This window comes from Pecten maximus, chromosome 15, assembly GCF_902652985.1.
Source record: "Pecten maximus chromosome 15, xPecMax1.1, whole genome shotgun sequence".
Lineage (NCBI taxonomy): Eukaryota > Metazoa > Mollusca > Bivalvia > Pectinida > Pectinidae > Pecten > Pecten maximus.
Window position 1 is genome coordinate 14,862,064 of NC_047029.1, and position 24,352 is coordinate 14,886,415.

Sequence of the window (24,352 nt, forward strand, 5' to 3'; positions counted from 1 at the left end):
AGGTGAAGAATGTGATCAGACATTTAAGTTGATAAAGGGGCGGATTGCCTCGAAAATTTGACATTGTTCATGTCCACACTGTTAGAATTACTTCTTTCACGTCTGTTACCTACATTTGTCACCGCAAACTTAACATGAACTTGTAAAATGAAGTGTATAATGTACCTCTCCGAATGTTATGTCTGGGTCGTTTGTTTTCTTCTTTATAACGGTACCGAACCATTCGTAAATTCGATTTCCCGGGTTCCATCCATAGCCTCTCACCAAGTTTGGTAACAGACTAAAATATCCAAAGGATGCATCTGAAAACAGCAGTTATACTCATAAGATTTCAAATAAATAGACAAAGGAATTTTGTGACATACATGTAATATATTTGGTCATGCCATATTTCTATCAGATCCTAAGAGGTTAATTCGATGATTCAGATGACTTTAAAAATTATTTGTATATATCAAGATCAATGTAATAAGATTGTTGTGTAATATGATGTGACAATCTCAAATAAATCCTGATGTCTCGTTTATGTATTGATTTACGGCAGAACTCCATGAATCATATGGAGCAGTAAAAATACAAAAAAAAAAAAAAAAAATCCTCGAACTATTTTATGTTTTAAACTCTGTTAACAAATTATCAACAGGCCAGGAACTTTAAGACGGTTTCAATACGATAAGTTAGTAAAACCTTCTAATCAGCAGGTAGCAAATTATCATAATTGTGTTCGCCCAGTTTCTCAGGTTTTCGAATGAAGTCATGAAGCTAAACGTTGGGATTGGGAACAAAGCCGCAAGGAAAGTTAAATTTATGTTCCGAATTATGGAAGGTATGGATCACAGGCAGGAAAACATCCTAGTCTTCATCTTTTATGAAAAATAATATAAAGACTGTGACTGAGTAATATACAAATCACATATACATAATAGCCGTTATTAAATAGTTACACAATAAACATAAAATTCCTTACGCATTATAAACATGTTACACATAATGTTGTTCTTAAAAAAGACAAATGGATATATCACATATACATACATATATATGCATCAACACATTAGAAATCATGTCTTTGTGTTTTATAGTGTGGCTTCCTGGGCATTGCGACTAATGAGGGCAAAAAGAAAACCACATTTCACCCATGAACTGTCCATTGTATGTGATGAGACATATACAGACAGTATGATTTCCTTGGGGGGAAGTAAAATGTGTAATCTAAGATATTCCCGACAGGAAAAGGCGACCAGATTTCCTAGTTAATGTGTTTCTGTCACGAGACAATGCCTAATTAAAACACATCGCGATTTCCTAAATCTTCACTTCCTTGTTAAAATGTATGGGATATTTTACTTTCTCCAAAACGATAAACGATTCTCTGCAATATTTCATAAACATTGTGCAGGAGTGGGGAAACGATATGCCAAGCGTAGTTCAATACATGTTCACTAAATGTTGGGAGACTGCATGTCGGGAAACGATATGCCAAGCGTAGTTCAATACATGTTCACTAAATGTTGGGAGACTGCATGTCGTATGTGGTTGATATGATGACCTCAGTCCAGTGGACATTGTAAAGTCAACGATAAGGCATGCCATGCTGTACCCCAATACATGTTTATCTGAAAAGGCGACAGAAAGTTGTTCCTCCCCTTCGAAATGGCTTTCTCTGGTGTCTACTACATATTGGATGGACGACAACTGACTTGCTTCCCCAATAAAGTAATCATGATCTCCATTCTTTCTTGTCTGATCTCAAAGTTAAAGCCACACACATCACAAATAAACATTTTGACCTCTTAACAGTTTTTAAACATATATATGCAATATGGCTGCTCTAACTGACATAAGGAATACCCAGAAGACCTAAAAAGACGATACTTTATAACCGAGTTTGTCTATAACGTAATTCGATTTGGTTTTCATTCAGGATGACAACGAAATCTACTACAACTAACATTGTCATTCTAGAACATAATATGTACTGTGACAATTTCCATAATTATATTCATAGGGATGTCATACTGTGGGTTCGTAATTTCATTGACGTGTAACACAATAACAAAAGATAGGCTCTTTCATCTGTAAGTGATATTTATCATACCCGAGTTAAGGGATTACTGCGATGTGATATATGAATCAAGATTCCGTAATTATTCTATCAGAGAATATGTTTCATTTTATACTTCTATATTCAATGACAAGTGACAGGTACATTAGATAAAAGTACATCCTTAGCACAAAAATACCGTTTTGTTTTATTTTTATCTATATTTAAAGGACCAGCAACAACAGGTAAGTGATAGAAATCTACCACCTTGGGTAAAGAAAACGAAACGTTTCTGGTAAATATATATATAACATATTTTATTACCTAGGAAATAGTGCGACAGGTCTTGACTCAAGAACTCCTCTATTTCATACGAATTGTATCCAACGGCAAGGAGAGCAGCTGTCATGGCGCCAGCACTAGCCCCAGATAAACGTTTGATCTTTGAGAAGGCTCCTATTTCTTCTAGGACCTGTGAAAAACATACAACCACAAGTATTTGTACGAAGTTTACGTATATTTCCATCACCAAGCCCAGACAAAAAAAGTAACACTACATTCGCTAAGTATATATAGGGAACTGTTACGGAGTAGTGAAGTTCATACTGCACTTAGTGAGATTTTAATATCCAGTTTATTTCAAATTCCCCGGGGCGATTTGTCAAAATAGGTTGGACATTTCAATTCGAAATAGTGAAAAAACAATATCAACCTTTGTTTTCAAACAATTACTAAAGAGGCTTTGTTTCCCAGTTAGAATAACAAGGGTCGTTCCTATCCAAATTTGGTTGATACGTATTACTGTGTTTATGTGGAATTTCACGGGGTTGATATTCCGCGGTTGTCCAAGTGGGAAGTAGTTCGCGGGGATCAAATTAAACGCAAGATCGTTCTGTAATGAACACCTCTATACCTTTGTCTGTATCAATATACACATTGCCGGGTATTTATTTTCGCGTTATGTATAATTACTGCTAATATAGCGAAATTAAATCCAGCGCGAAAATTACAAACTATACAGTATATATACTTTCATCTGTTTATCTGTTAAACTTGTGGCATACAGTTATAATAGTTATATTCAATGTAGTATTAACCAACAATTATGTAACGTATGTGATTACACTTGTACTTATTGACAGTGTGCCTGTACACTTGTGACAGTATATGCTAGGACTAACATAGTTCCTATCCTAACCAGCTACACATTATGTAATGACAATTATTTCTAGACGGTTTGACAGCAGCTATTTTTCGATGATTTGGTAATTCACCCAAATTATAGCCGGTATTCCAGAATCATTTACTAGAACTAATTTGACACATGCCAATAATTTAGATAATACATTTAACAGACCAAGAAAAAGGTCAACCCTATTTTTATTTCCCTATTAGTATTACATGATTCAAAATTATTGTAATACGGTCTATTGTCCTTTTAGCCTGAACGATAGAGCTAAGACAATCCGAAAAACAACTGATCAAATATAGACATTTAATCAAAGCATTATTATGAAATCAACACTTCCTATTCATACATTTAGCATTTACATACTTCACAATATGGCATCTTAACTGACTATAACTCACAATATGGCATCTTAACGTTATATACCTCACAATATGGCGTCTTAACTGACTATACCTCACAATATAGCATCTTAACTGACTATACCTCACAATATGGCGTCTTAACTGACTATACCTCACAATATAGCATCTTAACGTTATATACTTCACAATATGGCATCTTAACTGACTATACCTCACAATATAGCATCTTAACTGACTATACCTCACAATATAGCATCTTAACGTTATATACTTCACAATATGGCATCTTAACTGACTATACCTCACAATATGGCGTCTTAACTGACTATATCTCACAATATGGCGTCTTAAGGTTATATAACTCACAATATGGCGTCTTAACGTTATATACCTCACAATATGGCGTCTTAACTGACAATAACTCACAATATGGCATCTTAACTGACTATAACTCACAATATGGCGTCTTAACGGACTATAACTGACAATATGGCATCTTAACCTTATATACTTCACAATATGGCGTCTTAACGGACTATACCTCACAATATGGCGTCTTAACTGACTATAACTCACAATATGGCGTCTTAACGTTATATACTTCACAATACGGCATCTTAACGTACTATAACTCACAATATGGCGTCTTAACGGACTATATCTCACAATACGGCATCTTAACTGACTATACCTCACAATATGGCATCTTAACTGACTATACCTCACAATATGGCATCTTAACTGACTATAACTCACAATATGGCATCTTAACGTTATATACTTCACAATATAGCGTCTTAACGGACTATAACTCACAATATGGCGTCTTAACGGACTATAACTCACAATATGGCATCTTAACCTTATATACTTCACAATATGGCGTCTTAACCTTATATACTTCACAATATGGCGTCTTAACGGACTATACCTCACAATATGGCATCTTAACTGACTAAACCTCACAATATGGCGTCTTAACTGACTAAAACTCACAATATGGCATCTTAACTGACTAAACCTCACAATATGGCGTCTTAACGGACTATAACTCACAATATGGCGTCTTAACTGACTATAACTCACAATATGGCATCTTAACTGACTAAACCTCACAATATGGCGTCTTAACGGAATATACATCACAATATGGCGTCTTAACGGACTATAACTCACAATATGGCGTCTTAACTGACTAAACCTCACAATATGGCGTCTTAACGGACTATAACTCACAATATGGCGTCTTAACTGACTAAACCTCACAATATGGCATCTTAACTGACTAAACCTCACAATATGGCATCTTAACTGACTAAACCTCACAATATGGCATCTTAACGTTATATACTTCACAATATGGCATCTTAACGTTATATACCTCACAATATGGCGTCTTAACTGACTATATCTCACAATATGGCGTCTTAACTGACTATACATCACAATACGGCGTCTTAACTGACCATACCTCACAATATGGCGTCTTAACTGACTGTACCTCACAATATGGCGTCTTAACTGACTATACCTCACAATATGGCGTCTTAACTGACTGTACCTCACAATATGGCGTCTTAACTGACTATAACTCACAATATGGCGTCTTAACTGACTATACCTCACAATATGGCGTCTTAACGTTATATAACTCACAATATGGCGTCTTAACTGACTATATCTCACAATATGGCGTCTTAACTGACTATACATCACAATACGGCGTCTTAACGGACAATACCTCACAATATGGCGTCTTAACGGACTATACCTCACAATATGGCGTCTTAACGGACTATACCTCACAATATGGCGTCTTAACGGACTATACTTTACAATATGGCGTCTTAACGGACTATACCTCACAATATGGCGTCTTAACGGACTATACTTTACAATATGGCGTCTTAACGGACTATACTTTACAATATGGCGTCTTAACATCTAGCAGGGGCCCGCTAGGCCTATGTGTCGTTTAGAAAATATTGTCACGCATGCGTACTCGGATTATCCAAGCCGTAGCAAGGTTGAAGTCAGGAATGTTCGTCATCTTGGTCTAACTTGTTTCGAATGAGCAACAATATGTTTTGTTTTTTCCCTAACCTGGAGGAAGCTTCCTAGTAACTAATCAACTATCGGTTTACGCAATCATTTTATTTTGCATTCAAATCACACGAATATCGTAATTCAAGCAAATACTGCAAGTTCAGATTCTCCCTACGTGGGGAACCCCTGTAAACAGCCGGACATACGTGCACAACAACGAACTGTCCAATGAGGAAACGTTTAAATCTCTGAAGCCGCGGTTTATAAGGTCCTTAGTTCCTATCGGTACCAGCTAAACAAACTAATCTAACAGCTGATTTCAACATGGTTGAACGATTTGATAAATTAGCTGTTTTCTATAGACATTTAACGTTCTAAAGTGTACAAGCTCAATTAAAGCTGACATTCTAGAGCTATTTAGCGTTCTAAGGTGTATAAACTCAATAATAGCTAGTATTCCAGATCTATTGAACGTTTTAAGGTGTATAAACTAAATTATAGCTGGTTTGCAAGATCTAATTAACGTTCCAAGGTGTACAAGCTCAATGCTCGTATTGGAAAAGTGGTCTTAATATTTTCTAATATCCATTGTCTGTAATTGTGAGATGAAAGTTTTAATCATGTAATTTGCCCAAAATTTGTCCAATAAAGTAAGGAAATGAAAATTTTATTTTTACATATTTGACCCCTGTGACGCTGATAGTAGGTTGCGTTTTATTTGAGGGACGTTTAAAATACTTCATGTTAGGTACCTTTAAAGGCCTATTTCCCCACTGGACCTCATCCGTCTTGGCCCATGGCTGTTCATCTTCCCCAAGAGATGTTTCTGACCTTCGGTTTAAATCTATTCAGTACTTTATAACTACAATAGTAGCGATTTAAAGTAAATGTTGACGGACAACAGACACGGACGCCGCGTTATGACCCTTCGGGCCAGCTGAGCTAAATATAAAAATGGTGATTTTTTTAAAAAGATAAATCACGAACTAACTTGACAGTACTCAGATTTGTTTCTTACTTACCCTGACGGCACCACAGTAGGCGAGCCCCTTGTTACCACCTCCCTCGAATACCAAGTTCTCGAACGGATATTCATGATCTCGTATATCCACCTTCATGGCAGTAACTTCCAAGTCATTAAGTATTGAGGGCATTTTGTGATATTGCTTTCGTTTGTTTACTGAAATAAAATCAAAAATAAATGTAATACGAGTTATTTGTGTATTTTTCAGTTTTTTTTAAATGTCCACAATGTCTAGTGTTAAACCAATTGCAGCATTTCCTAGTAAATCAAGTTATGGTTTATCAATTAAATCTTTTCTGCAATCCAATAAAAGAATTAACATAAATTTAGAGCCTACAATTATCTCTACACTATATATTCTAACATAGCTTTCCCTCATATACATTAACATAGACTTTTAACACATTTCATGTGTAATAACATTTCAGAAAGTATATGACACATGAATTTCTTAATAAAAGTGACTAACATGGTAGTTACATTGTCTTTTTAACAAAACATGTATCAGTACAAATTTGATGATACTAGTATATATGAAAAATATTAACCGTTCGAATCCTACATACTCAACTTTGATAGATATGCTGATATACGTGATGCATATATAAAGGATATTGAATGATTTCCGGTTTAATATAACGTATATTTCACGCGAATGACAGAATATACAGTACATACTAACGCTACATTGTAGTATACTAACTACAGTACATAGTAACGTTACATTAGGTATACTAACTACAGTACATACTAACGTTACATTAGGTATACTAACTACAGTACATAGTAACGTTACATTAGGTATACTAACTACAGTACATAGTAACGTTACATTAGGTATACTAACTACAGTACATAGTAACGTTACATTAGGTATACTAACTACAGTACATAGTAACGTTACATTAGGTATACTAACTACAGTACATACTATAGTAACGTTACATTACGTATACTAACTACAGTACATAGTAACGTTACATTAGGTATACTAACTACAGTACATAGTAACGTTACATTAGGTATACTAACTACAGTACATAGTAACGTTACATTAGGTATACTAACTACAGTACATAGTAACGTTACATTAGGTATACTAACTACAGTAAATACTAACGTTCCATTAGGTATACTAACTACAGTACATACTAACGTTACATTAGGTATACTAACTACAGTACATAGTAACGTTACATTAGGTATACTAACTACAGTACATAGTAACGTTACATTAGGTATACTAACTACAGTACATACTAACGTTACATTAGGTATACTAACTACAGTACATAGTAACGTTACATTACGTATACTAACTACAGTACATAGTAACGTTACATTACGTATACTAACCACAGTACATAGTAACGTTACATTAGGTATACTAACTACAGTACATAGTAACGTTACATTAGGTATACTAACTACAGTACATAGTAACGTTACATTACGTATACTAACTACAGTACATAGTAACGTTACATTACGTATACTAACTACAGTACATACTAACGTTACATTAGGTATACTAACTACAGTACATAGTAACGTTACATTAGGTATACTAACTACAGTACATAGTAACGTTACATTAGGTATACTAACTACAGTACATAGTAACGTTACATTAGGTATACTAACTACAGTACATAGTAACGTTACATTAGGTATACTAACTACAGTACATACTATAGTAACGTTACATTACGTATACTAACTACAGTACATAGTAACGTTACATTAGGTATACTAACTACAGTACATAGTAACGTTACATTAGGTATACTAACTACAGTACATAGTAACGTTACATTAGGTATACTAACTACAGTACATAGTAACGTTACATTAGGTATACTAACTACAGTAAATACTAACGTTACATTAGGTATACTAACTACAGTACATAGTAACGTTACATTAGGTATACTAACTACAGGACATACTAACGTTACATTAGGTATACTAACTACAGTACATAGTAACGTTACATTACGTATACTAACTACAGTACATAGTAACGTTACATTAGGTATACTAACTACAGTACATAGTAACGTTACATTAGGTATACTAACTACAGTACATAGTAACGTTACATTAGGTATACTAACTACAGTAAATACTAACGTTACATTAGGTATACTAACTATAGTATATAGTAACGTTACATTAGGTATACTAACTACAGTACATACTAACGTTACATTAGGTATACTAACTACAGTACATACTAACGTTACATTAGGTATACTAACTACAGTACATACTATAGTAACGTTACATTACGTATACTAACTACAGTACATACTACAGTAACGTTACATTACGTATACTAACTACAGTACATACTATAGTAACGTTACATTAGGTATACTAACTACAGTACATAGTAACGTTACATTAGGTATACTAACTACAGTACATACTAACGTTACATTAGGTATACTAACTACAGTACATACTAACGTTACATTAGGTATACTAACTACAGTACATAGTAACGTTACATTACGTATACTAACTACAGTACATAGTAACGTTACATTACGTATACTAACTACAGTACATAGTAACGTTACATTAGGTATACTAACTACAGTACATAGTAACGTTACATTAGGTATACTAACTACAGTATATAGTAACGTTACATTAGGTATACTAACTACAGTACATAGTAACGTTACATTAGGTATACTAACTACAGTACATAGTAACGTTACATTAGGTATACTAACTACAGTATATAGTAACGTTACATTAGGTATACTAACTACAGTACATAGTAACGTTACATTAGGTATACTAACTACAGTATATAGTAACGTTACATTACGTATACTAACTACAGTACATAGTAACGTTACATTAGGTATACTAACTACAGTATATAGTAACGTTACATTACGTATACTAACTACAGTACATAGTAACGTTACATTAGGTATACTAACTACAGTACATACTAACGTTACATTAGGTATACTAACTACAGTATATAGTAACGTTACATTAGGTATACTAACTACAGTACATAGTAACGTTACATTACGTATACTAACTACAGTACATAGTAACGTTACATTAGGTATACTAACTACAGTACATAGTAACGTTACATTAGGTATACTAACTACAGTACATAGTAACGTTACATTAGGTATACTAACTACAGTACATAGTAACGTTACATTAGGTATACTAACTACAGTACATACTAACGTTACATTAGGTATACTAACTACAGTATATAGTAACGTTACATTAGGTATACTAACTACAGTACATAGTAACGTTACATTAGGTATACTAACTACAGTACATAGTAACGTTACATTAGGTATACTAACTACAGTACATACTAACGTTACATTAGGTATACTAACTACAGTACATACTAACGTTACATTAGGTATACTAACTACAGTATATAGTAACGTTACATTAAGTATACTAACTACAGTACATACTAACGTTACATTAGGTATACTAACTACAGTACATAGTAACGTTACATTAGGTATACTAACTACAGTACAAATGTTGAGTTGTGACTTTTGCTTTTAGTTGATGGATACTTGGACTGCCGGAAATTTCTCGGGACAGTTTATCTTTTGACCATAATTATCCATGCTACACATGTTAACTCTTACCGTTCTGTCATCTATTATTTACATGTACGCGTATATTTAACTGCTACAAACTAGTAAACACTTTATTATCAGTGTGATCGGGATCCTACCTGATATAAAAGGCATCAAAGAATAAAATACATAAATACATGCCGCAAAATCAAATGGAAAAAACAATAAAATAAGCATAATCTTTAATTAGTTACAGATGCGTCATTTATAGTAGGTAACAACATCTTAAAAATAAGATGCAAGGTAAATTGTTCTTTAAGTATTCGATTGCCCACGGGAAGATAAATCTACCCAATACCGCAGTTTTATTTCAAATGTGCAAACAATCTGCAAGAAACCCTTGACAAAAGTCGCTTCTAGGTTTCGTGGACATAAATTGGGATTGCTTCATCAAATAACTCTACAAAATAATTAAACTGAATAGCATCTTGATATATGAAATGAATTAAAGATGCAGTAAATACAAACTAATGAATACCAGATTGTATTATACTGCTACTTCCAGCTGTTCCATCTACTAGGTCAGTAATGTTTGGCTTACAAATGTCAAAATATAGAAGATGGGCTTACAAACATGAAAATATACGAGTTGGGCTTATAAATGTCAAAGTATACAAGGTAGTCTAACAAACATGAAAATATACAAGAATGTCTTACAAACATCAAAATATACAAGAAGGTCTTACAAACATCAAAATATACAAGAAGGTCTTACAAACATCAAAATATACAAGAAGGTCTTACAAACATGGAAATATACAAGAAGGTCTTACAAACATGGAAATATACAAGAAGGTCTTACAAACATGGAAATATACAAGACGGGCTTACATATGTTATATAAGGTGAGGTGTTGTTATGTATCAATTAGGTCTATTTGGTAAATCTTGAATTGAATAACTTCAACAGAACACGAAAATGTTAGCTGCAACTCAATTAATATGAATTAACCCTCTCATGCTTAAGTATCACGTTTAAACTACGTAGAGAATAGTAAGATACTTTAGTAATATTTCATTGTTTCTGTATTTAGAGAGTATTCCGGGTTAGTCCAATAGTGGATATCTTAAATTAAATTACACAAGGAGACAACATCTTCAGACAAAGATTTAATACAAATGATGTTTTAGGGAGTAAAAAACAGTACAAACTGAAGAAAAGTGATATGACGACTGGAAATTATAAAGGTTTGAATCATACCGGCCGTGGTGTTGACTTTTTTCCTCGTGGAAAAACCTAGAATATCCGACAAAAGCCACAAGAAAAGATAAATAAATAACATTCAATTACATATGACGAGCCTAGAGCATCTTTGTCTCTGCGAAATAGCTGAAACTGAAACACGTATGGAACCTACACGAAAAGAAAGCAAATTGAAAACCATACTGTTTCAATAGATAGACAAATATGTGACCTTGATATTTTGTATCATACCGTAAATCACTTAAATTTCGCGAGTACTTTATTTCGTGAACGCTGATGTATCTATTAATTCGCGAATGATGATCTATTAGAGTCATGGATTCTGCGACCGATAGTTTGGCAGTCATCCAGATGTGTCATTTCCTTGCAAATAAACGAATAAACGAAGGGTTGGACTTTTCGATTGCCTCTCATCGCGTATTAACGCGAAAATAAACCTCATACGAAACATAGATGATTCACAGTAATGTAAGTAGTTCTTGTTTTGAGAGGTGAGAAATTTCAGTGTATTAATGATATGATAGCATTGGCGTCAGTAAACATCATGATACCTAACGTCAACTGTTATCAATTCAAACACGTGTTGGCTGTTGGTTGAATTGAAATTATACCATGTCGAGCTAGATTCAGACACTTTGTCAAGTGCTCGTTGTCGTCAACAAATAATATCCGGATTACATCACTAGAATAACCAGGTGGGAAGCCATTTATTAAATTGCGTCTTTCAGGAAGACAAAATCCCATGATGTTTTGCCGTTTCAATTGATAATAAATTGCAACGTATGCTGCCTGATGTAATTTTACGGGAATATGTAACATTATTGACAAATCTAGACAAGACCTTGGAGTAGATAAACACAGCGTCGTGTATTTGTCCTGGAATTGACGCACCAATGATTTTTACAGTCCCTGAAAGTCACTGGAGAATCAAAGGCGTGTTTGTGCATCTTCAGGTAAAAGCATTATGTAAATTAACGATAAATTACAATTTACATATCAAAGATCACAAGATTTGTAAAATGCGAGTAAAATGATATATATGTTATTTTTTTCAAAACTGGAACATTTTTCTTGAAACATACAATAATTTCTTCTTTAACTCGATTTTAATCTAATCTTTTAAGACGTTGTTATACTGCTGTTACACAAGATGAAACATGTGATGCAAACAGCGTCGAAAAGACATTTAATTTACTAAATCCACCTGTAATAGTACAGTATGTATTTAAGTAACGTGACAGTTTTAGTATGCCTCTACATGTAATACATTAGTGTGAGGGCACTGTTAGTAGCGTTCTATCCATGGAAACCCTTATGGAGTCCCTTACTTAAATTTTAAATTTTAAAATGTATGCATGAAAAAAACAATTGGTATCGTTTAGTTTTGTAGTAAAATAATCATGTAGCAAGCACCTGATTAATCACGATAAAATAATAATTATCTGCAATAAAATATATGATGTATGAGGTCGTTTGTAATTATATAACATAACCTGTATCCACTAGTATACACATCCTGATAAACCCCCAGTGTCTCTAATCTCCTACATATTATTTACATTTTCCTACTATAAAAATTAATAAACAGAATCTTCCTTTGATGTTTGCACATCTTCCCGTCACTTTGATGTGTATTAATGAATCGGCGGTGGTTATCAAGTCGTACATATAAAACGTGTACCTGGGGATTGTAAGCCACGTCACTATTAACAAACTATCTTGCCGAATTGTCTGGTTTATATACTACACAGCTACCACACACACCTGTGTAGACTACACCACCGAGACACACAAGTATTAACACTATATACACAAACCTACCGTGACACCACTTTAACCTAAATACGTGCTACTGTCAGGGAGATAATAGTATTGTATAATATATACTTTGTTTTAGATATCTTTCCATGTATAATGTATAAACAATGAAATATAGATGAATTTGAAACAAAAATCTTTCCAAACACTATCAAGGACTACAAGGGAGAGTTATATAAGTAGTGAGAATGCCTAGGATTGACGAATAAGAGAGTAACTACTTTACTGAATCAAAATTAGACATTTTAAAGCATGCAATGATGCCGTAAGTAAGTGACAAGCGCTAGATTAACACACAGCTGGCATCGAACAAACAGACCGAATTCAAACAGTATGATAATTTCAAAACCTCTATCTAGCATAAACATAAAAATCGGCACAATTGTTATTCATTTTATACATTAAAGCCAAGAATGTAAGTTATGTACATAACTCCAAACGAGGATGGATAGAAGGCCCTCACCTCATAAGGACAAACAAATTGTAATTATAACAAGACAGTATGACCTTGACCTTGATCCGAAAAGCCTGAAACTCTAACTTGTCCAGGATAGTATGGCCATGTATCATCACGTGGAGTTTAATCAAAATCTCCCAAGGAATGAAACCGCTAAAACGATGCATTTTTTGACGTTACGTACACACGTGCACCCGTACATACGTACAAGACGGGCGGAGAGAAAGTATACTCTGACCCAAGGGCTCATCGATAGGGAACTAATAAAGCGTTAGTTTTGACCGATTATTAAAAAAATATTAAGTAATTGTTGCTATATGCAATAAAACAAAATGTATACTTATTAATGATTCAGTAAATAAAACTGCGCCAAATACGTACCTTTTCCGTCCACTTGATCCTTCAATCCGTTCGACCCGACGCCATTTTTAAGATCAGTTTCTCGTTCGCTCTCGTGCAAACGTTCGCTAACCAGACGGTGGCGCTGTTTCTGTAATTTCATTTTGGCGGGATGCTTTCTATCCACAACTTCCTGTGGGTCAGGCCGCCGGTAGTTGAGAACATTACCCATCTAAAATAAAATAAATGTGTTATTGGTAAACCCGCCAGTGTAAAAGAGTGTAAAACAATCTCAGATATTCGACTCCAAGCCGGGTTGGTAAAGTTTGCGTCTTGACATAGCAAGGAATTCTGAAAACTAGTATCATCCGCTACCTACAGCAAACTTTGGAGTAGGTAAACCTGGGGAACTTAACCAATATACTATAAGTACTACATACATGTAATCATAACGACATAATAAAACATAGTAATATAATGCAAATATACAGCACTAGTGACCTCTTGGGACTCGTAAAATGGCACTATTAATTTAAAAAACGTTTGGTTTTTAAAATATAAAGTTGGATGTAATGGAAAATATTTTCATTCTCTGTAAACGATAGATTTGGATCTCCGTATAGGAGCATATCAAAAGTGTAGTCTATTGGTAGATCTACAAAACATTCGTTTCTTACAATGGTATAGTTTGGACAAGACAATAGAAAGTGTTCAGTGGTTTCATACGCATGTCTACATGAACATACAGGGCTGTCGATAAGATTACGACTAAATAGATGGGCATTTAGAGAGCTGCAATTCATCCTCAATCTAGCATGATGAACCTGATCAGAACGTTTCCCATAACTATAATAAGGAGGGACTGTCGGTGAGTGTCTGTGTAGGTATTTTTTCAGGTTACTAAGGGAGGGGCTATTTTTAATATCTGGGGGTAGTGAGTTCCACAGGTCAATAGAAGAAGGGAGAAAAGAGTTTTTATAGAAGTTCGTTTTACAGAATACATTATTTAAGTTATCAGCATCGCGTGTGTTATATTGATGAAAGTCCATTCTGCGTTGAGGGAGTAAATTAGAAAGGTATGGGGGAGTGAGGTCAAAAATCATTTTGTGTACCTGAACAATTTTCTTCACTTTACGGCGATATTGTAGAGTGTCCCACCCAGTTTCTTCATATAATTTAGAATGGCTTGTAAGTTTGGTCCCATCCGTTATAATTCTTGCAGCTTCCAGTTGAATATTTTCTAGAGATTGAGACTGTTGAATAGTAATATTATCCCAGACGATATCCCCATATTCTAGTATGGGCCTGATAAAGGAGAAGTATAAGGTTTGAAGTGAATTCCTATCTATTTTAAGTCTGAAACGTCTCAATATGGCTAGTTTATTTGATGCTTTTTTAATCATTTAATTTATATGTTCAGACCAAGTACCGTCATGGGAGAGGAATAGCCCTATATGTTTATGATGTTTGATCTCACTAACAGGAACGTTATTCAGAGCTATAATTAAGTAGTGTCCTTGTTTACTAAGTATATATACACATGTATACCATGTATGTAATTCTGCAAAGTATATTGTTTAAGTTTATGAGAATACATGAGGCCCAAGAGCCGTAACGGTCACCTGAGTTTTGAAATATTTTGGTCAATCTGACCCTTTCTGACCCTACCCATCAGCCCCTGGAGGTCAGTGAAACCAATATGTACATGCCTTCAAACTTCCATCTCATACTGATAATTTTAACCAAATAAGAATTAATTCCAACATTTTATGGTTTAAAATGTGATTTCCCTCAATTTACCATAACATTGTTACCATCCCAGGCCCCAGAGTCATGGAATTCACAATTTTAGTAAAGCACCTTTCTATGAAGAGTATTTGATTCTACCTTATTTTGGTCTTGAGAAGATTTGTTTTGAAATTTCAGTCAATTTGCCCACTTTTTTGCCCCGCCCCTATGTCCCCTTGATACCGTATAAATCATGATTTTTGTTCACCTTTGGCCATGAGAGGTTTCTGCAACATTTCATTGGAATTGGTTCGGGTTACCGAGAGGAGTCGATATTAGAAATTATTTACTGACGAACGACGCACACCGCACGACGGGCAAACGTCGATTAGAATAAAACTCCTTTTGTCATCTAATGGATTGTCAGCGAGTGGTAAACGGCTAAATTGTTTTAGTCCCTGTGTGAATACAACCCCTCCCCCTTAAAACCCCTCCCTAACCCCTCCCCCGCTTACAACCCCTCCTCCGCCTTCAACCCCTCCCCTGCTTACAACCCCTCCCCAACCCTTCCCCCGCTTACAACCCCTCCCCAACCCCTCCCCCGCTTACAACCCCTCCCCAACCCTTCCCCCGCTTACAACCCCTCCCCCGCTTACAACCCCTCCCGCTTACAACCCCTCCCCCGCCGACATCTCCTTCCCGCCTACAACTCCGCGCCGAACCACAGGTAACGATAATTCCAAGGAGATTGCCGGTTATAACCAAAGCTTGCCTGAATGAGCATGGCTTCAGCGTTAACATTTCACAGCAGTAACAGAATCTATGTATGTGTAGTTTGTTTTTCAACCACGTCTAAGTGGAAACCGATTTGCTAATCATACTTATTATTACCTAAACATTTTTAAATTTCGTCTTGAAAAGCCATTTCAAAATATAACCGAGCGATCAAATGCAGTCATGCAAAAGGAGTGCTACTTTTATGGTAATTTGTTCCGACGGATTATATTTAACGGTGGGTGAATTTTATGCTTCACTTCGGGGAAAACGCACCACTGCACCAAATCGAATGGGTCATATATTATTTACCAAGCGCTCATTCCCAAGTCAGTGCTGTAGTCTATGAATCCGGTTAAGTGCTACACCAAACGCTCGTTCGACAAAAACTAGCGATTTTAGTCGGGTAGACTGTTGTTAGAAGTATCAATGAGAATTAAGCGAGTCAGAGAACGATTCACATCGGGATGGGTGTGACGCCTACTAGGTCAGGAAAAACCCAAACAAAAAATAGGAATTTTTCGAATATCTGGGTGTGTAGATACCAAAGTAGATATGGAAAATGTTATGTCTCAATAGTAAACAGGCCTAAATGAACAGCAATACATTATTGAATCTACCATCAACACAATCACATGTGTTACAATTCAGTATAATATTTTCTCTTAGAAACGACATGTCTTCATGTCCGCTTCCGATATTTCCCCAACCAATCAGTGACATATAGCTAACAGCCGTATACCCCTCCTCCTCCATCATACGGCTGATACAGTGACCAGTCGTTACCATCATCAATTCATTAACAGTTTTGACGACGTTTTGCGGTAGTCGTATTTGAAACAATCAAAATGTTTTCAACAAGTGGTTACTCGGTTACACATGGTACATGCCAATTAGTAAAGTTTGTCTTTTTAGTGATTGTAACAATTAAAATTCTTGTTTATTTTCAAATTCCTTCGATGAATGAGACGTGCTTATATGAATCGTGCAAATTTTGCATTCTAAATAACTCCAGCATGTATCAAATACACTATATACACGTGTCTGTGGATATACATTATCATCCCAGTGTCAGCTGGCGAACAAGTGTAGCTCTTCATTACAGGTTCGTAGAATGACGAACTTAATAACAGTGATAACAGACCGATACAATAGTTGACTTTCATCTCAATACTATTGTACTGGCTCTCTGTCTACATGTTCATCTCACACACGGACATTGGACCAAAATAACTTTAAACCATACCGATTGCCATCCACTTTCCCGCACATCAGTTTTAAAGTATACCTCTAAATAAGTAAGACCATTACTGCACTACCTAGTAACTGTGATGACCGAAAGAAGAGTTTCCAATCCAAACATCCTTAAATATATTCCGCTAAGCGTATTATCTATTGTTTATAATATATTAACTTTTTAAACAGCACCACGACTTCCCGGCTTTGAGTGTCTAACCTTGAAAATTCAAGCTGATCCATTTAGATAGTGCAGACACGACTACAGACAGGTCCCAACTTGAACTCCTGCAGTTTTTATTAAGCATTTAATTTTTTTTTTTACGTTTTCTTTATCAATACTCAAATTCCTTGTTACTATGTTGTATGAATATCGTTTATGTGATATACATAAAACTCACTAAGAACGTGGATGTGGCGAAGTGATATAAGCTGCTGGTATTTCTAACTAGGCGATTACATTAATATGCCGCTGATCGTGAGTTCAAAATCCGGTCAGGCCACGAGTCATAAAAAATGGTTTCCCTTATCTAAGTATAAACAAAATGTATCATGTGCAATATGTGTTTTGATTCGAAAGTTAAAGATATAAATTTCCTGTCGTTATCTTACAAAAAAGTGACAATAGCAACAATGGTCTTAACCTATAATACATCATACCTTCCTCTCAACATCTTACCTCGATACGGAGTTAACAAACATACGTAAATCCAATACAGGATGTGTCCAATTACACACGGCAACAACACATATCACACACATGTATTTTACTTATAACCGTGTAAAGATATTTACCGTAGACTCATTTTGCCCCATGTTTTACTTTCCACGTCAGTGAAGATAATTCGAAGTCACTGACACGTGTAAGTCGTCTCGGCGAAGATCAGGTGATGACACCCACCGGACTCACCACTCGTTAAACTACCGAGCTTCTGTTGGGGACATACCCTATAGTCTAGACAGAAGTCAGCTGATGGGAACAGATTCTTGTTTAATGCGAATTGAGACCTGATGGCGGACCCAGAATCCCTTTAGTCCGGATGGAGATCCGCTATTGGGACCCTATCCAGTCGTCTGAAGTCGGATGGAAACCTGCTGACGGAACCAGAATCACCTTCAGTCCAGATAGAAACCTGACGGAACCAGTATCACCTTCAGTCCGGATAGAAACCTGACGGAACCAGAAACACCTTCGGTCCAGATAGTAACCTGACGGAACCAGTATCACCTTCAGTCCAGATAGAAACCTGACGGAACCAGGATCACCTTCAGTCCAGATAGAAACCTGACGGAACCAGAATCACCTTCAGTCCGGATAGAAACCTGACGGAACCAGGATCACCTTCAGTCCGGATAGAAACCTGACGGAACCAGAATCACCTTCAGTCCGGATAGAAACCTGACGGAATCGGTATCACTCTCAGTCCAGATAGAAACCTGACGGAACCAGAATCACCTTCAGTCCAGATAGAAACCTGACGGAACCAGGATCACCTTCAGTCCAGATAGAAACCTGACGGAACCAGAATCACCTTCAGTCCAGATAGAAACCTGACGGAACCAGGATCACCTTCGGTCCAGATAGAAACCTGACGGAACCAGTATCACCTTCAGTCCGGATAGAAACCTGACGGAACCAGTATCACCTTCAGTCCAGATAGAAACATGACGGAACCAGAATCACCTTCAATCCAGATAGAAACCTGACGGAACCAGTATCACCTTCAGTCCGGATAGTAACCTGACGGAACCAGAATCGCCTTCGGTCCAGATAGAAACCTGACGGAACCAGAATCACCTTCAGTCCAGATAGAAACCTGACCATATCGTCTTATGACAAGGACTTCTACCTGTATCAGGTAATGTTGGTGACTCTACTGAGACGATCAATACCAGACAAATTCATCAGTCAGACATCCCTGTGCGATCACTTTGTCTCAGTCCTTCTCTTACAACAAACGATTAATCAGTGTTTATGAAACTGTATTAATCCAGTTGATGGAGCTAAGTCCCATTTGACCACGTTCCCTAGCTACCCGAAATTCGTTCTGTAAAAAGAGACCTCACTCGTAGGTATACATGTCTCAAGTGACACCACTTGTTACCACAATTCAATACTACACTGCGCAGTAAACATGGATGATCGATAATGCTAAATTAAACTCTCAAGCTTTCTAGATATTTCTGATAGTTATTTAGGTACTCGGGGCCCTGGGCTAAATCCACGAAACGGGTTGTTTTATAACTATTTATCATATTTACCATCGACCTAAACTTTATTCAACCGAAGGAACGTCCCTTTCACTATACGCATAAGTTATATTATACAAATATATCATGGATGGCTGTACTATTGTACAGACATCCATGATATATTATCATATTTGACACAAGGTACTGGTAATATAATCGACCGATGTTCTAATGCACAAGGCCGAAACCTGAGTGCAATAGAACAGCGGTCGATTACCAGTACCGTGGGTAAAATATTCTGGACTAACTAAAGTACACTTGGAATCACTAAAATGTCGTTTTTCCTGTAGGCCTAGATGTCACCATGACTGTCGTCTGGCAGTGTTGACATCTGAGTGACTTAGACACATGAAAGGGTAGGGCTGAATTCGGAACGTCACAGGAGTTCAATAGTTCGAACGTGACCGTGCAATAGTCATTTTAGTCGTTCGATAGCTCAAATTATTACATAATGCGTTTGATTTTCCTTAACGTTAACGTTTCCTTACTATCATCTACCATCCCTCTTTTCCTCTCACCTCTAACATCCCTTCATCACTCCATCATCTACAATCCCTCTTTTCCCCTACCCTCTACCATTCCTCCATCATCTACCATCCCACCATCATCTACAATCCCTCTTTTCCCCTACCCTCTACCATCCCACCATCATCTACCATCCCACCATCATCTACAATCCCTCTTTTCCCCTACCCTCTACCATCCCACCATCATCTACCATCCCACCATCATCTACAATCCCTCTTTTCCCCTACCCTCTACCATCCCACCATCATCTACCATCCCACCATCATCTACAATCCCTCTTTTCCCCTACCCTCTACCATCCCACCATCATCTACCATCCCACCATCATCTACCATCCCTCTTTTCCTCTCGCCTCTACCATCTTTTAGTCCGCTGTTCTTTCTGTGCGTTTTAATATCATTGTAATCATTCAATAAACATTTAGATATTATTTTCAACGTACATGATTTAAAGTAACGGAATCAAGGGACACTTCAATCTGGAGAAAACGTGACCTTCTAACAGTGATATTGTAAGATATTGGTATGATACCAACGTACCAGCTGGAACAGGAAATTGTCTCGATTTGTTTTGTAAAGCCACTAGTACATTGTTTTCCAGAGATACATAAAGGTTAAAATCATAAGAGCGTATCAGTTAAAATCGAAATCCTGTTGATTTGTCTATACCGTACGCTACATTTTGTATGTACATTATGTAACGGGGTATTCCGTGTCCGTGTGTAGCATCCTTTAATTATCCCACCATTCGTGAACATTGTCCTCAAATGACCTGATATATATTAATAGGACGTAGAGCAGGCCTCGGTAGCTCGGTCTATATAGAGATAGTTTGGTCCCTCTACTCGGGTGGTTTCCATTAAACAAGACATTTAATCCTGACTAACTTCCAACGGGTGTCTCTGGATAGTCGGTATAATACTACGACGAGACTCCAAACGACCCTGACTGTTCATGCGGGAGTAGATTCAGCAAAGCATTGTGAAAGGTCCCGATTTGCATGGAAGCTTGAATTAACTTGTCCCTGTGGTATATAACAGAACAAAGTACGTATTAACCTTTCGTTCTATCAGCCATTGAACACGGCTCAATCCCAGTAGGTCAACACGGAAATTGTTGTATTAAGGCGAGGAAATATACACAATTGGGTGATAGTTTTTTTTTAACTGAATGACAATTTGGCTAACCAGATTACGGAATGAGCCAAGCCGTCGGGGAGTTGCCTGGAGCGACCGCCTTATCCAGCAGACTGGTAACAATAGGACTGTAATAATCAGCCCCGGGGCTAGACGCTAATTACGCTTTTTGTTATTGGCAGGGATTATTTTAGATACTCGCTGAGTAATCGTGCAGCATTTTAACTTGTTGACGTCAATCCTGTCTTTTGATAATCTGCACCTTATACTGGACTCTTGCTTATTCATAAAGCAGGAACAGGAACTGAGGAGAGTGGGCTTGGTACCTTTATAAACAATACTGATCATGCAGAATTCCAGTTTAAAGGTTGTTGTATCGGTATGACACATTACTATTTGTGTTGTTTGTTATGCTACTTTGTCCTCAAACTAGTTTATAAACGTACAATTGATCAACATTTATTATATATACAACAAATAGAATGGCCCACGTTCATGTTCTTGTAAGACAAACAATATTGCCATTGGTCAGAATAATAGAAACTAATGTCTGTTTCCTCTTACTCGGTCATCTTTTGTCAATTTTTCAAAACAACTGTAAAATTAAAAAAAAAAACACTTATTTTTCAACCTAACTTTTCACACATAACATATCTCATTCGTTAGGCCTTGGGATTCACAATACTTGTTTGTATTGTTTTATATAGCGTAGCGCGAATTTCGCCTGATTTGATCAACACTCGTGATTAAATTGACATGAACACGTGGAATGTAGCCAGTGTAGGTTTTTATTGCCTGTTGTTGTAAATATCGATCGCTGACCTTAGGCGAATTCTTTATGGTCATACATGTATCTAAGATCAAATGATTTTCATCGATATGTTTTTTGTAAGTACAGTATACTGATACAGAAATACTTGTAAACAATTTGGATAACATAGGCAGAAATCGGATTGTTTTGACTGCTGACTGGTGAAATGCCAAAATGTACAAGAGTTGACAATGGACAAAAAAACTAAACAAAAACCACACCGAAGTTCCATACGATGGATGGAGCTTGGTGACACCGAAATTCTATTTATGGTAACGGTGACCTTGTTCGAAACGGAAATTGTATAAGATGATGCTGATGATACATTGATTGCGTTTCATACAGCGTACTGAAAAAAATATTGTTTGTAGTAATCAATTTTATAATAATGGGACTTTGATCCTGACACCCGAACTCCTCACTCGTAAAAGTGAAGATACTTATGAACACGAGCACACTACTCGCAATTTCATGAGGATGATTTAAAGGAAGCATATCAAAACTTTACATCCACAATTACTCGTTGTCAGGTTGAATTGAAACTTGTTAACTACTCGTTAGTCAACAAAATTTAAAGAAAAATTCTTAAAAAGGAACAACTTAATCAATCTAGATTTCATATTACTAGCACACCAAGAGACAACATTTGCCCTTCGTATTAAAATGAGGATATCTCTTCATATTTACAACGCAGTAAAAACTAGGCCAGTTTTATAGTTTGAAGAGAAAAATGATATGACTGACTTCATGACAACACTATGTGTACTAAACGACCATATTTCCTGCGAAAACTTATTTTCAGAACTAAAAAATAAATGTCATATTTGATGATGATATATACTTTTGCCTCAACACTAACATGAATTATACTAGGTATAATTAAGATGAAAATGGCGATATCTCTTCAAAAACATTCTGCAGTTTAAATACGTTTAATGGATTATTAATCTTTCGTTCAATAATTATAAGTTAATATCACCGAGTAAACATATCTACTGTGTCAGCGTGCCCTAACCAGATGTGTTTAGTCATTCATAAAATGCATTGAAAATTCCTCAAATTATTAAAGATAGAATTATCGGGACGCCCTGCGGATTTCGTATTTATAACTGTGTGTGACGTCACAAAGTCCGGACTTAGTCTGACAAGATTTGATCTCCATGGTGATTATGTAAATGACGTTTTGAAGTCCGGCTAGATGACACGATATGACTTCTGCGATAAAAAAAACACCGCGTCTGACGTTATCACAGATTCAGATTATTATTTGGTGAGCTCACATACAATTTATTTGCGGGATCGTTGCGAACAGACATTCAACCCTTAATTCATCTGACACTATATTTTGTTTTATTTTTTAGTTTTGAATAGAGTTGGCCAAGGCCAGCATCTGTATCAAATAACCATACCTGTCGGTTAACGGGTGTTATACAGACTGGCAATCACACTTTCTCGTCGACCTGACGGGGTTTAAACGGAAATCGGGGAACTTTCGATGCCCCCCCCCCCCTTCCTAAATTAAAATTCCATTTACTGTACATACACGTATAATATTGATATATCAAAAGTTTCCCAGACACATATCCTTCACGTATTCAGAACTTGAGCCAGTCTGTGTGTATAAGAAAATAAAATAAAAATGACGACCCCGGGGTTTATTCTACTGTTTGGGTGGTCAGATGGAACAGTTATGTTATTATGTACATGTATATTACTATAAGCAGAGGTCTTTGCCATCAACAGATAGTTTGA

At 36.2% G+C, this 24,352-nt stretch overlaps 1 protein-coding gene across 6 annotated transcripts in view; it reads right to left on the reverse strand.

The window, feature by feature from the left end:
* The window catches only part of LOC117344229, a 126,397-nt gene that overhangs the window by 23,692 nt on the left and 78,353 nt on the right, over positions 1–24,352 (reverse strand). For 3 of the 6 annotated variants that reach the window (XM_033906903.1, XM_033906900.1, XM_033906904.1), the window contains exons 2-6: positions 14,178–14,367; positions 11,519–11,554; positions 6,667–6,824; positions 2,369–2,516; positions 166–302 (exon numbers count right to left, since the gene is read on the reverse strand). In XM_033906903.1, the coding sequence (XP_033762794.1) occupies positions 166–302; positions 2,369–2,516; positions 6,667–6,824; positions 11,519–11,554; positions 14,178–14,367 (669 nt within the window). Of the gene's footprint in view, positions 1–165; positions 303–2,368; positions 2,517–6,666; positions 6,825–11,518; positions 11,555–14,177; positions 14,368–18,668; positions 19,896–24,352 lie in introns of those variants that run through there. The other 3 variants (XM_033906901.1, XM_033906906.1, XM_033906902.1) reach the window with 2 other exon arrangements.